The sequence below is a fragment of the Callionymus lyra genome, chromosome 1, assembly GCF_982586985.1.
Source record: "Callionymus lyra chromosome 1, fCalLyr1.hap1.1, whole genome shotgun sequence".
Taxonomy (NCBI): Eukaryota; Metazoa; Chordata; class Actinopteri; order Syngnathiformes; family Callionymidae; genus Callionymus; species Callionymus lyra.
In genome coordinates, this window is record NC_141818.1 from 16,263,763 (window position 1) to 16,278,723 (window position 14,961).

Below are 14,961 nucleotides of genomic sequence, written 5' to 3' on the forward strand. Positions count from 1 at the left end.
TGATTTCTAGAAATGTTTTGGTTGCAACCATTATTGAGACTGTGTTACTCATCGCACAAACACTTCTGTTAAGTGGTCAACACCTGACACAACACGGTTTATCCGTCGGGCTCTCTGGAGAATACAACAGTACGCTTCATCACAAAAGTGTAGCTGAAATAATCTCCATGCCGCCGGCCATTACACACCACAAGAGGTTAACACAATAATGCCGATCACAAGACACCTCAGCTCCTGAGGGGGGCGAGACAAAGATTCCTTTTCTTCAGGAGCTGTGGCATATTTCAAGAGGCTCTCAGGAGTGTTTGGGCAGATCGACAAATCACATGTCTGCCTATTTTTAGGTGAGGTGGACGATGAATTGAGCAAACTACGGTGTGAGAGACAGATTTAAGAATATGAAGAAAAGATTTGTCTGTTGTTTAACTGTAGCTACAAACTGTTAAACCAGAGAAGTACCTGTTGCCAGGGGGATTCTTTTTTAATTTAAGTATGTGTGTGTGTGTGTGTGTGTGAGGGTGAGTACCTGGCTGTAGACCTCCGACGCGCTGGTCTTTCCGGGCTCAAAGTCGAATATGCTCCTCGGCTGCTGGCGCTGCTTTCCCTCGCAGACCAGCTTATCTACATCTTCCCTCCTGGAACACGACACCCACAACACACACGGCATGGACAGCAACTTAATCACTTCTTTTTTGTTGGTGCCTGCAACAACAGATCCAAACTTGTCCGTCCTGCCTCTTTCCCACCCCCCAACACTCCCACTGTGTTCTGTCCAGGAGGCTGCTGGGAAGTGTGCCAGGTTCTGATCCTGATTCTTACTCCTGGACAGTTACTCGACGATCACCATCTACTGGGATCAGCGAGTGATGCTCAAGCAGGCTTTAAATAATCTGTATTTGTTGATGACTGTCCCCTAACTCCATCTATGAGGCCCGTATTAAGTGGAACTAACACTATTTAACTGGCCATCTTTTTTTTTCCACCTCTTTTTTCCACCTCTTTTCTGCCTTTTATTTGTCCTTTCTATGGGTTTTGGTTTTATACTTTTGTGGTGTTTTTAGATTATATTTTTAAACCCATGAACATGATGTGATTAAATACATTTATTAAAATATTTACAAACACACTTAAAAACATTTAAGTCCATACAAATAATTGGTATGTAATCTAACATGTATTTTCCAGTCATTTATTGATTTACATTAAATATATTAAAATAAATAAAGCTTATTAAGCACTGCAACAGTTAACTAGTCAGCAGTTAAAACCGACCAAGTTTGACTAAAATGACTCAGAGAAAAGTCTTAATCTTTATCCTTTTTATGGGTTTTGATTTTATACTTTTGTGTTTTTTTTATATTATATTTTTAAATAAAATGCATATAAAAATAAATTAAACTTAATTATGGCACGAGAACACATGTTTCGTCATTTTATTTTAAATGGTTAAATATATGAAATATGCAATGTTTTTTAGAATCTTGAAATAAAATTAATTATAATAAAACGATATACAGTCAAATTTAGAACTAAGCTTATTTTTGAAAGTCCTTTTATTTATTTATTTATCTTAAAATTGGCCCCAGAGGAAAAATAATTGCCCACGCCTGATATAGATTCATCTTTAAATACATTTTTTTAAAGTTAGAAACAGAGCAGGATCTATGTCACATGTTTGAAAACTCAGGCAGGCGGGCCAAATCAAGCCCTCTACATCAAATATGTGGCCCATGAGAGCTTTAAACACAATTTATACAAGGTTAAAGTTGATGTAATGACTTTTGCTTAAATGTCATTCAAGAGGCTGCTTTTAAAAAAGCGGATGGATCTGGAAAATGCAGATGTTGTGTAACTTTGAGTCTAAGAATTAAGACCTGTTCCATGATCAGGTTTAACATCTAGATGTAGCTGTGGTTTACCTGTAAAGACTCTGGCCTATTGGTCGAGACCCATGAACATGATGTGATTAAATACATTTATTAAATATTTACACACTGTTGAAAACTCAAAATTGAAGTCTATAAAACTAAATTGATCTAACATGTGTTTTCCAGTCATTTATTGATTTACATTAAATATATTAAAATAAATAAAGCTCATTAAGCACTGCAACAGTTAACTATTAAGCAATTAAAGGCGACCAAGTTTGACTAAAATGACTCAGAGAAAAGTCTTAATTCGTCAGCCGATCTCCCTGACTCGTGACTCTGGTGCATGCTGGGAAACTCTGACCCTGAAGCAATGGGTGAATTAGGTGCAATCTCACCAGTCTGGTAGAGCTCCATGGGGGGTGAGTCTGAAGGGATTCTTATCTTCTTCATCACGTTCCTCTGCGTTGGAAGAATACCCTGCAGGTGAAGACAGTAGCAACTGGTGAGAAAGTAGTCATAAAAAAGGTCTTTGGAGCTTTTTAAAAGATTTTAAATCCGGTTTTGAATCAAATATCTCTTACGTTCTGATGACCAGCTGTCAGAATCCTCCAGCTCTGAAAAAAAGAGACATCTGGCTTCAGTCTCGGTGACACATGGACGATGTGAGAGACAGACATTCTAATAACACACGAGAAGAGGCGGACGCTCGTTCGTGACTGTGAGTCGGTCGTGAATCTCTGCAGGTCAACACAGGTGCTAATAACTGTGAGTGACGGATGACGACTTCATCTCTCAGGGCAATAAAAGCTGCAGGACGGAGATGATCCAGACATGTGTGAGGGAAGAGAGGAGAGGAGGAGGAGGTGAGTTCTTACCCTCTGGCTTCTTGTGGATCTGTTTGAACATGCTCTTGTACCAGTCCCTGGGCTTGTTTACACTCTAAATGGGAAAAGGGAGGAGGTGCGGTCATGTGACATGTGCAGTGAATCAGTGGCAAAACTTAAATCCTCCATCATGGACACACTAACACTGGGGCAGGCTGAACCATGTTTGACAGCTCAAGCATGTTTGATGTGGATTAGACGCTCACACGGTTCAGGATGCAATTGAATGAACACAGTTGATGCGTGAAACTGTTATTCATCTAATAAACGACACAAGTTACTTCAAATAAATCCGTTTGTGAGTCTTTGTTTTCCATGATTGAGGTTTAAAAGTTGTTACGTTAAATGTTTTCAGCTCTTTGAGGAAGACAAATGTAATAAAGTTGTTGTTACACTTTAGCGAACAAGCTCAAATTACATTACAGAGCACAACGCATCAATACAATTGTTGCATTTTTCTTTATTTCTGCTTAGTAGAAATAAAAAGCAATACTTTTTTTTGCTGTATCTCAAGTTGTATTAATTCAGAGTAATTCACTTCGATGTCCCAATGAAGGACAGAGATTTCGAAAGAAAATTCAGAAAATACAATTTGGGGAAAAGATAATTGATTTCATATACCAAAATAGATTCATTTTCAATAATTATTATTATTTGTATTATTTTAAGTCAAGAGAAACTGTTGAAATGAGACCAAACTTCTCCATGTAATGTTGAAGATTAGAGATTCATTAAACAAACCTAAATGAAAACACTTTTTGGGGACATCTTGGATTTTGGACTTTAACATTTATGTCTTACTGATCTGGGGGCGATAGGCATTCCTGTCTCGTCGACTGGGCCAATCCCCGAATATTTGATGAGCCTCTCTTCCCCGGTGGTGGTCCAACCTCGAGGAGGAGGAGTGGTGGAATTGTGAATGCCATTTGTTAATCCCCCTGAAATCCACATCGCAAGATTCAACAAAATATTAAGACAAACATTAATTTGAATTTTTGTGGAAGTACCGTTAGACTGCGATGGGCCATAATAGGACCCGAAGCTCGGTGTTGTTGGAGGACCACTGTTAACCTTCAGAAAGAGACATGAAATAGGTAAAAGTAGAATGTAACGCCACTTCTACCCACTAGATGGTGCTGTTTCTCACTAACGAACTCTCTCGGTTGCATACCTGGGAGTTTCCAGATTTCATCCTCGCAGAGTGGAACGGGCTGAGAGGCGGGGTGGGCAGTCCCGGGGAGATCACCACCTCCTGGGTCATCTCCGGGGAGGAGAGGATGTGCTGACCCGGCGGCTCCATGGAGAACACAATCCGGGAGTCATTAGGAATGTCAGCAGCTTCCAGACGTTGCTGCACAACATAGGAAATGAGGGAAAATGAATGATTCCAAACACTGTTGAACTTTGCTCCTGCGGTAAACATCGGGGATGTCATGTGAACATGTTAGCCGCTAAGCTATTCCCCAGACAATCCCGGGCCTCAGCGGGGTTCCCTCACATGAAAGGGGCCCCTAATTTATTTAAAGCAGGGCCAGTGGGAAGTGTGTTCCACCCACTTCATCATCTCTTTAGCCACAAGTGCAGAGCGGCCTCTTTCAAGGTGCAGAGGGGGCACGGAACCAGAAGAGGGTCATTATGGGCCCATTAACTCCCTATTCACCAACGCTGTCTGTTCTGAAGCTCGGGGGGGGGGGGGGGGGGCTTAGCCAGAGGCCAGAGAGGTTGGGAAGAGGTCGTACGATGTCATCCCTAATGTCCAGCAGCGCTAACTGAGATCCTGCCGTCACCATGGTGATCTTTTTACGGCTGCCCAGGATGTCTCCGCCAACTGATGTATTGGAACACTTGAATCAGGTACTTAAGTTTTCGCAGCGGTTGCCGTGGGTCATGGGAATGCCCCTCGTCCAACTGATAGAGGTCTTATCTAGACACCGCCGTGACTCACACTTCTTGTTTTTGTCTGGATACATGTGTGTGTGTGTGTGTGTGTGTGTGTGTGTGTGTGCGAGTGTGTGTTTGTGTGTGTGCTTTTATTTCAGAATAAAAGAAGACAGTACCTGAGACTGCATGTGATTTGTTGTGCGGCCTGAGTTGACAAATGTTAAATCCTCTTGTGCAGCATCCAGGAAATCTGATAAAAAAAAAAAAGAAAAAGAAATTATTTCCACTAAAACTGTTCTTTACCCACAAAATAACAATAAAATACAGGAATCAATGTCGAGGACAGGATTTGATATGTTTCATTTTGTAACAATTTTAGGGGACACTGAATTTTGGTGACAAATTTTGATTGTTCCACTGTCTTTGGTTGAATTGATAGAACTGAAAGCCAACATATGCCTAAACACCATCGTTAAAAGCTGCTGGAGTCGTCTGTATCCTCTCGTCCCCGGTCATTGCCGAGGTCTAGCGGGATATAATTGTTTTTTAGCTGTGGAGGATGTTATGACTATCTTGCGGCTAGAAGTTTTATTTCTTCACCAAAATAAATAAATAATAAAATATTATATAATTTAAAAACATCGCCCCCACCCCCAAACATTTTTTTCCTTATAAAAATAAAACAAAATCGATACTGTGCTTTTTAATATCCATAAAGTAAAGTGAAAAAAACCTGAACGGTGTATGACCTTCACCACTGCATTAGTATTTCTAGAAGCCAGGGAGGTTGTTCATTTTGACCCAGAGGTAATACAAGGGATACTTCAAACACATTTGTTTTTGGGCCTCTGGGTGACCTTGACCCTGAGATAACACAAGGGTTAAATGGATATTTTGATTTGCTGTTACTGCGTAAATAATATAAATCAATAGTTGTTTAGAAAAGAGAGGTAAACAAATCATTTATTCAAAATGACAACTTAAAACTGGCAGTAAACAAAAGTATTTGACACAGACCCTCTGACGAACAGAAATGTATAGGCTGAAGGCCCCATTTGGCCCCTAAACCACACTTGTCCCATGTCTAAACAGCACAACAAGCCTCACTTTGGTTACCACTGGTGAAGTCACACAGCTGTAAGTGAATAACAACAGACTGCTGATGTCATGAATCACATTTTACATGCAGTCTTGACAGCGTTCCATGACTACATCATCATGCGATTCCAAAGGAAAACTTGTGTCACACACTTAGGGAGGAAAAGCTCATCGTGAAGGGGGAGTTTCTCACACGCCATCCAGGCATTCCCAGTCATACAACCCTGTGAGGACGGAGATATGAGATACTGACAGTTTTTGCTTCTGTTTCAGCATCAAAGTACTGCTGAGGACGGATGTTTCCGCTGCTGTGTTGTCTCGAGCAAGGTCTCATCAACGAGGTCTAATGGTCTATAATAGCTCACTTGAAAGAAAGAAAGAAAACTCTTCTCTGCACCATAACATCTTTATGCTGACTCATGAACATTTAAATCCTTCTCTGACCTTGAAAACTTCTTCCTCTCTCGCTCCAGACCGCACCGATGACTTTTCCATATGGCAGCGGAGGGTCTATAATTTTCGACATCGAAGTAGAAAACAATGAGTCTTTGTGGTCAACGTTGGCACCGGGCCCTCGTTCTGATGGAGTCAACATTCTCGACACACCACAGTCTGACTCATCTGAGCTGTTGCGTAACAACAACTAATGTGAGGGACGATTGTGACTATAAAACATGTGTTCGGTTTGACCTTTAACACAAGCACGACGGAGATGTTATCAGGAGCAGTGGCTTCACTCATCCATATTCATCAGTGTAACTAAAACAAAGGTGAGAGTTTGTTCGACATTTTCAATGTGTAAGAGGTTAAGGTCTGCAGTCAGACTTCACCAACGCTTAACTGCTAAAAAACTAAAGTTTAAAATAGTTTGATTAACTTTTGAATATTTCACATAATAAATGTACTAATATAAACCCTATTCAGATGTTGGTCATCTAGTTTCTTGGTTCAATTTAAGTTTATTAATTTCATGCTAGTTGTTTTCAGTTCTCATAAATGTTCCTTGTTTTTGCCGAGTGTAAGATATTAATACTGAAACCCTGGTTTGATTCATGTTTGTAATATATGTTTCGATTACGTGGAAAATGTAATAAAGCAAATTATTTAAAAACACAAAAACAAGAAATGCATATGAAATACAATATGATTCAAATTATAAATTGACTATGGTCAGTGAGGTTGGATGTGATACCTCTCTAAGTGATACCTTAGTTGATGTAGAACTCTGGCACCTAAGAAGTATTTAATGTTAAAAAATGTTGCATATGCAATTTTGTTAAAATGTCGATCAATTAATCAATTCTTCTACGCAGTCCAAGAAAAAAAATTAAATTATTGGAAGCTTATTTAAGCTGTTAGTGTCTGTGGTTAATTTCAAAAGACCTTGACCTTGATTGCTCCTGGTGGTGAGCTGCGTCGCAGCCTACTCCCGTCAGTGTTGTGTGCCCAAAAGAAAAAATTGTTACTTTCGTTTTAAAGCGTCCGCAAACTGCATGAATAAAAATTCAAACTTCAAACTTTTGCACGCCACGTCTGATTATTGGCTCCTGGTCGTGACAATGAGCAGCTTGTTTCTACTCTGCATGCTTATTGCAGACCTCAAGACAAAGGCCTTTCCACGCTGATGTTCAACGTTATACCACTACATTCAAGACAGCTGCTCTCTGTGGTTGTACCATAAATATTCTCAGCAGATATAATGTTCTCAGAGTTTCATGAAATTATGAACAATGGAGAGTTTTTGTTCTGGGGCCTGAATCACTAAACTAGGGGGGGAGAAACAGTTTCTTTAATTTAAGAGATTTGCAATAAATCCCTATACAAGGTGAAAATGTATTAATTAAAAAAAATGTTCAATAAACAAATGAATAAAGTTAATAGTAAATAGATACAAAATATACATAGAAGTTGTTATAATATAACAGTGTACAAAAAAGCTTGACAAAAATACCATCTTAAGGTGTGATCAACGATTGACTTGTACAAAGAAAGTGTATTATGACAGAATTACACAAGGGTTTGTTGCAGCTTTGAAATGAAGGGTCCATGTAAGGCCTTGGTCTCCCAGCTCCAGTTAAGACCTGCCAGCCCCAAAACTGCACAGCTTTCATGATGTCTAATCTCATATTTTAACATCTCTGATCAACTTCCAACAAGTCCTTCACCTCTTAAAAACATTCCTCCTCTCAGAGCAGCAACAGATCGGGCCTAATAAGGAGACAGACTTGTCAATACTTTTACAAAAACCTTCCTTGTCCGACGTCTTCAGAACACCAGTGCATTCTTATGAAATGACCCAAACTGCAGTGAGTCTATTATCAGTGCCGGATCACTTTTGTTACAGATGGATGCTATAAAAGCTTCAGGTGCGTCTGAGCTGGAGATAAAACACCAAACAAAGACTCAAACGCCCTGTGAAGTCACAGCTTAGAGCTGCTTTTGTGAGATTCTATGAGGTTTTAGAAACTGAATCTTGTCTTTTGTCCACAGGAAGTTCTTCTGGTCTATGAGAGTTGTGTACTAAAAGGTAAAACGGTTCCTTTTATGTAAGAAATGAATCTGGCTTTTTTTTTTTTTGTATTAAAAACTTTTTTTTTCATTCTTGAGCAGGTGTTTTGTCAAAGTCAGGGGCAGAGGCTATTTGTGGCCCTTGAGCAGATTTTAATTAGATTAATAAGGGTCAATATGTAACATTTTAAAAAATTTAAAAAATAAAACTTTTAAATCTATTAATCTATCCCACAAAAAACATTCATTCATTCTCTTTTATTTTTATCACAGCTCAAGTCTATGCCAGCAACATAGGAGTGAATGCATGGGACACCCTGGACAGGTTGTTGTGAGGCACATAGACATCAACAACTACATAATATAATGAAGCAAAGTAAAGTAGCCTAAATATGTTGATCATTAACACTGAAAAAAATGTTTGAAATTAAGATTGAAAATAAGGTTGAATAAAAAGAAATGCAGGAGCCACAATTCAGTGACATCATTTTTAAATTTAAAAAGTAAATTAAAACATTAAAAAATATCTAGAATAAAAACGAGTAGCAAACTATGAAGATCTCCTAAACTATGGAAAGTGACTATTTTGGCTCTGCTCTACTAAGAAAATACAAAAAACAGCTGTGATATTTAGGATATTTCAGAAATACGATTGTCTTATGGTAATGTTCTATTGAAAGAGGGTGCTATCAACAGGCAGAATACAATGAAATAAAGTTGTGTTGTCTTCATGGAAAAATACAAAGATTAAAAGTTGATTCAAACCACGGGTGTAAACCGAAAACAAAAGTTAGTTGAATGTCAACTAGAAATCTTTTCTCCAAATCTCAGCAAATGAAAAGTGTAAAGTTTGCAGAAGTAGGATCCAGTCTATTTATGTTTGGATTATTTGGACTCAGCAGAAGCAGAAAGTTGTGAAAGAAAACTCCAGTGAACCAGCTCAACTTTATCAGCTTCCTCTCAGTCTGCTTCCCTACAAAGACTCGATCTGACCGGTTCAGACTCTCCACCACCTCGTACGGCTTCTGCCTGCGATGACCGGACGCGACCCTGATAAGTGAGTGTGACGGGAGTGACCCCCGACTTACAGGGAACTGATGATTTGTGCTCGGAGAGAGAGTCGTTCATCATTCCTGCAACAGAGAGCTGGTCCGGAGACACAAAGCCTGAAATAAAACCGTCACTCAGTCGCGCCTCTGCTTCTGTGAGAAGACGTGCGTGAAGGTTAATGATTGACCGGAGGTTACAGCCGCGCACACAGCCTGCTGACCTCGTCCAAGTCTCTTCCTCGACCTGCTCGGGTTGTGAGGATGAGTACGAACCTGCATGGCTTCCCAACCCTATTGATGCTGCACAAACATGGACTCACAAGAGGCCACACAAATGATCTTGTATTCCTCTCTTAGGGTGGACATGCTCCATCATGTCCACCTCTGACGCCTCTATTAACCTGATGGTGAAAAACCTGTCTGGTTTACTAGACACGTCAAGGGTAGCTGATCAGTACAAAGTTAAAATTTCTACTAAAAGTCAAGTTATCTGGACAAGAGAAAGTGCCAGATAATCCTAATAAGTGTCGATGCTGATTGTTGTTTGTCTTGAAACGACGATTACATAAATGTGTTTTAAACTTACACTTAAAGTGTTGATAATATCTCTGTTAGTAATAATAAGATTGTTTTAGGTTTGTTACATTTGGAAAAAGTAAGAAAACAAAGGAAAAAGTAAGGTAAATGGTATTAACTATCAAAGAGTATTTGCTATATAAAATTAAGTAAAATTAAATTAAATCTATACAGTTAGTACAGTTGCCTCTCGCTCCCCCACACCTCACATTTAAACACCAGCTTTAACTTAGAGATTGTGTATTAAGTCATGTCGGATTGTTTGTTTGTACGTTTGTCCACAGTTTACAGTATTTAAAAAATTGCTTTATAGGTTTTCTCATTCACTAGTATGGCTTCTGAACAATGCTGCTCTTTTGACCAGCTCTGGTGAGAACTAGCTAAAACCATTATTTTTCTTTTGAAAAGGATAGATTGAAATCACTGAAATAACTTTCGAGTGACTACAGTACCAAAAAAAAGGAGTTGTTTCACTTCCTTTAAACAGAGATTAAGAAGAGATTTAAGAACTCTTGAATACTTTGGAGGCAACATCACTGACTGCTCTATGCTTGAAAACACTAACATGCAAGTTGTTATGCCGTGAGCCAAAACACTTAAATTAATCTTAAATCATGGATGTTGTTTTAAACCATAGAATAAAATTAATAGTACTGAATAAGGTATACAGAAATCCCTCACCATGAATTGAATTATTCTGTTATACGACTTCAGACTTATGAAATGAATGTTGGGTTTTCTCCAATGGTGAGGATAAACCTTCAATTATCGAGGGATTACAGAATACCATATATGGAAATTTGTCTCTTCTGCGAATGGGTACATTTTTTTGGAGGCAACTGCAGGATGTGAACAGCAACCAAAAATATCAATGGTTTCCGTAAAGAAGGGATTTCAGGAGGAAGATACGAGTTCAACTCAAGGTAAAGCTTCATGTTCTCTGTCTGGGAAAGATGCTCAAAGAACATGTGGTGAATAAATACCACATTGACCCTCTAATCTTCACTGACGAACCATCTTAAATATGTGTAGAGGTCCAGAAGGTTTGATGACAAACAGCACTGGGCCTTCAGTAACGGTGCAGATGTTCCAACATGACGCCATACAAGGGCCTGAAGCTGCACGTTTATGATATGTGGTTATTAGGGGACTCACGCATTTATCAGTGGGGGAAGCTTTTCACCTCCTTCTATGGTCCTGTCCCCTCTGAGAGGCAGCAGGACTTCGCATGCCTCTTGTCAATACAGAGAGATGTTGTCCTTGGAGGTGACAACAAATCACAGCCAAACCAAATAGCAGCGCAGAATTTCACATACAGTAGAAGAATTTGTCCAACAGCAGCTGGTAGTTCAAGAAAACACATTGATGCGACTAAAAATAAGGTTATAATAAATAATAATAATAAAACACTACAAGATAGAAAGATGCTTATAATGATTTCACAAAATAATTTGACATGTTGTCAAATTAGAAGGGAAATAAAGGAGGGACACCATTCTCAGAGCGGGTCCTCATGGCTGTCAGAGCAGATTTTGGATTTGAGCTCTGGCCCTTAGACCTCCGCTAATATCACAAAGGGAATCAGAGACGGATGAAGAAATCTCCCTGACAGTAAGGGGAGCCTCTGGAGATGCCTGGACCATCCTGGAGCCACTGGACTTACAGTCAGCTCATGTAGGAGCTTTATGTAAGATTTTGTGAGGGGAAATATACACATTTTCGTGGACCATCACTGACCCATTTGATGGGAACTGAATTGGAACTATGCTATAGTAACTATATTATTTATAGTGGCACCTTCAGGTTTAAGAAATTGTAGAGGTACTCGACTTTAGTAAAGGCTTTAGACAAGACGCCCTCTCAGTCCGGCTCAGTGGCACCAACATAATAAATATAACTCTCAATGATCAAAGTTTGGATGAAATAATATCAATCCATCCCAGGAGACACCAATGAAAAAGCATTGACTGACGTATCAGAACTCAATCCTTTCCATCCCTAACCTTAAGAAAGAAACTTGTTTCTACAACCAGTTAAAGACAGCCAATCATTCACATTACCAACAACGGAAAATATCATTATAATAATAAAATTCAGCATCTTTATGATCGTTAGACCAGCAACCCCCGACATAAAAGTAATTTTGTGTAAAATGTGAAGTTGACTTAATCCTATTTGAATGAATATATTTTCAACAACCATGAAATCAATTCGTAATGAAGCTTTTAAAAAATGTTAGTAATGTAACGGTGTAACAACCACTGAAGCTCCGGAACTAGAGGGTAAGAATTAGGTAGAAATGAGTAAATAATACAAAGTTGACGATCTGGTAAAATGAACATAAATATAAGACATAATCATAATTCTGTACCTTTAGTATGCTAAATATCTAAGCTGTTGTTTGTATTTTGTTAAAATGAATGCTGTAAAGCCGATTGTAAATAAAGATAAACCATTGTTACAGAATTTTTTGGACTGATTTAATGTGGTATATGGTGCTCAAAGATCAGTCAAAATGTTTGATCAGGACTTGGGTAAACAACACAACAAAGCCACACCATGAGGCCCATGACTATGGAGCCTCATGCAGTAATAGTGCAATGCTTTACCGCGCTTAAAAGCACCTTATAATCCAGTGAGCCAGATGTATCCAAATAGACGCATTCATTATAGTTCACTTTATAATCCAGCGTGCACTATAGTCCGAAAAAATATGGTAGTTCAAACTTCGTCTTCCACTCTGCATTTTAAAGCAGAGTAAAGAGTTGATAAAAATCTTGAAGCAATTATGAATTAATTCAAGTACGCATTTGCGGAAGCAAAAGTTGACACCAATTGTTGTCAAACTACATAGTTGTAATCTGCCTTAAGGTCTGGCGTGAAAGACGATGATTCCAAACCTGACTTCCAAAAACGATAACGATCAGGATCTAATAAAAGACAAACTTTTCCGAGACGTTACAAAGACCGTCCCTTGATCGATCCCGACACCTTCTTGCCAAGTCATAAACCAGCATCATGACATCACCGTGTGCGTGCTTGTCAGAGTGCACGTAACCACAGGGCACGACATGTGTGCCAACAGTGCCCTCCCTTGTGCTCCACTTTGCAAACAGATCCCACGATCCAGACCACAATCTCTGAGCAGGCGTGTGTGAGGGTGAACAAACATGTTAGCTCTGGTGCATCTTCATCTCCCCACGCTGTCACCTGCACTAATACAGCCGGTAAAGCCACGAGTGATCCGACAGGTTACTCAAGCTTTAAAAAAAAAAAAAAAAAGAACCTGTCTTTGTGCACTTGTTCAAAACAAGTGAATTAAAGCGAAGCTCCCATGGGAATGTGTACTCACCCTGCAAGTGGCAGGAACAAGTGGAGTCTTGCTGTGGATGTGAACTTTGCCGGAGACTCTGGCTGATCTCTCTGTTTCACTCATGAACTCGTCAGGACACAATATCTCTCCCTCTCTCCCTTTCACCGCCAGCTCTCGGGCCTGCCTCTTCGCAGGACTTCCCGGTTGACATGGGTTTCCATAGCAACCCATTGGGCCCTGTTCAAAAGGCACCCTGCTCTTGGCTTGTCCGCTCTCTTTGGGCTGAGAAGGTCCATTGTTGTGATGAGGTGATATTTCACAGGCCGGGGTGAAGCCAAGTGGAATAGTCTGTCACGTCCCAGACATCGCTCTATCAGGGCTCATCTTCTCAAACTGTCTGCTAAACATCTACGATTAAATGACCCACAAGGACAGTGGTCTTGGCAATGATGCTACCAATTATTGTGTTTCTAGTAGAACCTCAAGAGCCCCTAACATACCATAAAAGTAAATAATGGAAAATCAGGAAAAAGACAGAACTTGCTGATGAAGATCAAATAAACAGATAGAAGTATCTTCAGTCATTACGAAAATAGAAGAACAGGTTGACCAGTCACGTCTTGTCTCTCTAAAGCTTGAGGCACTTCACAAGGTTTGTCTTTTATTTTTATAAATAAATATCGCTTACGTTTTTAGGATCTCAGGAACATTATCAAGCTACCACCTCTGGGGGTTTAGTGGCTAGGACTTTACTGTTGGTCAACTCAAACCCTGAATCATGGATTTCTTTTTTTGATTTTATGTTATGTAAAGTCTCATGACATTACTATAATGTGTTAAATGTTGATTTTCCAGGAGGCTTAAGTTAATAACGTTATTAACATGTTTATTTGTCCAATACAAAAATTGCCCTCCTTACAACGGACCATCTTGCTGACACACTGCCATCTAGCTGTGGGAGGCATGCATTATAGCAAAGCAAGTTTTTCTTCAACATAGAGCAATGTATTCAGATTTTAACCAGTTATACACTTTTTAAACTTCCGTGTTCCAAATAACATCACGTATGCCAGTATGCACTGAAAGATCGGAATCAGCAAAAACGTGTATGAATCACTAGTAACCCTCCCTAAAAACAGATAAGTACAAAAATAAAGTTCTTCACAATAATTTATTTGTATTAAAATTAGAATTAAATATTATTTGTTGAAATAGAAGGTCGGCATCAATGTTGGTCACTACGACTCTCAAGTACATGTTGTTTTTTTTAATGTTACACAGACATATTTTAAGGACACTACATTCATATTGGTATTTTAAATTAAACAAAGTTCTCTGAATCTGAGAACTGAAGGAAAGAATCTGAAGGAAATGCTTGGAAAATTAAGGTTACTTGGCCACAGTCTGTTAAAGAGACTTTTGAAGGAAGGAGAATAACTTTGAGTTTACGCAAAGCTTTAGAAACATAGTGGTCAAATATATTTATATTATATCTAAATCTTTTTTTTTTAAATGTTTGAATTTGGAAAAAAATCTACAGATTAAAATGAAAGGACTTCAGAGCAATTCCAGGACAACTTCTTCAAATCTTTGTTCCATTTGAGCAATAGTTTCCTGTTTATTCCTGTGTCCTCTGTGTTTATGTGCTGTGTGTGTGTCCTCTGGCACTTTGTGTGAAAGCGGATGTAAATATTAAGTGCGATTGGACTTTGTTTGTATGAGATAGAAAACATCACAGTGAATGAATGAATGTATTGTTGACAAGTACTGTCAGTCACATA

The 14,961-nt window shown here is 39.0% G+C and overlaps 1 protein-coding gene across 5 annotated transcripts in view; it reads right to left on the reverse strand.

Annotated features, from left to right (window-relative positions):
• sorbs3 (sorbin and SH3 domain containing 3) overlaps window positions 1–14,961 on the reverse strand; it is a 28,564-nt gene that overhangs the window by 9,496 nt on the left and 4,107 nt on the right. For 4 of the 5 annotated variants that reach the window (XM_087794809.1, XM_087794797.1, XM_087794801.1 and 1 more), the window contains exons 2-9: window positions 4,813–4,886; window positions 3,927–4,106; window positions 3,763–3,826; window positions 3,557–3,693; window positions 2,747–2,810; window positions 2,453–2,485; window positions 2,267–2,348; window positions 527–635 (exon numbers count right to left, since the gene is read on the reverse strand). In XM_087794809.1, the coding sequence (XP_087650935.1) occupies window positions 527–635; window positions 2,267–2,348; window positions 2,453–2,485; window positions 2,747–2,810; window positions 3,557–3,693; window positions 3,763–3,826; window positions 3,927–4,106; window positions 4,813–4,824 (681 nt within the window). In that variant the 5' untranslated portion in view covers window positions 4,825–4,886. Of the gene's footprint in view, window positions 1–526; window positions 636–2,266; window positions 2,349–2,452; window positions 2,486–2,746; window positions 2,811–3,556; window positions 3,694–3,762; window positions 3,827–3,926; window positions 4,107–4,812; window positions 4,887–13,219; window positions 13,431–14,961 lie in introns of those variants that run through there. The other variant, XM_087794796.1, reaches the window with a different exon arrangement.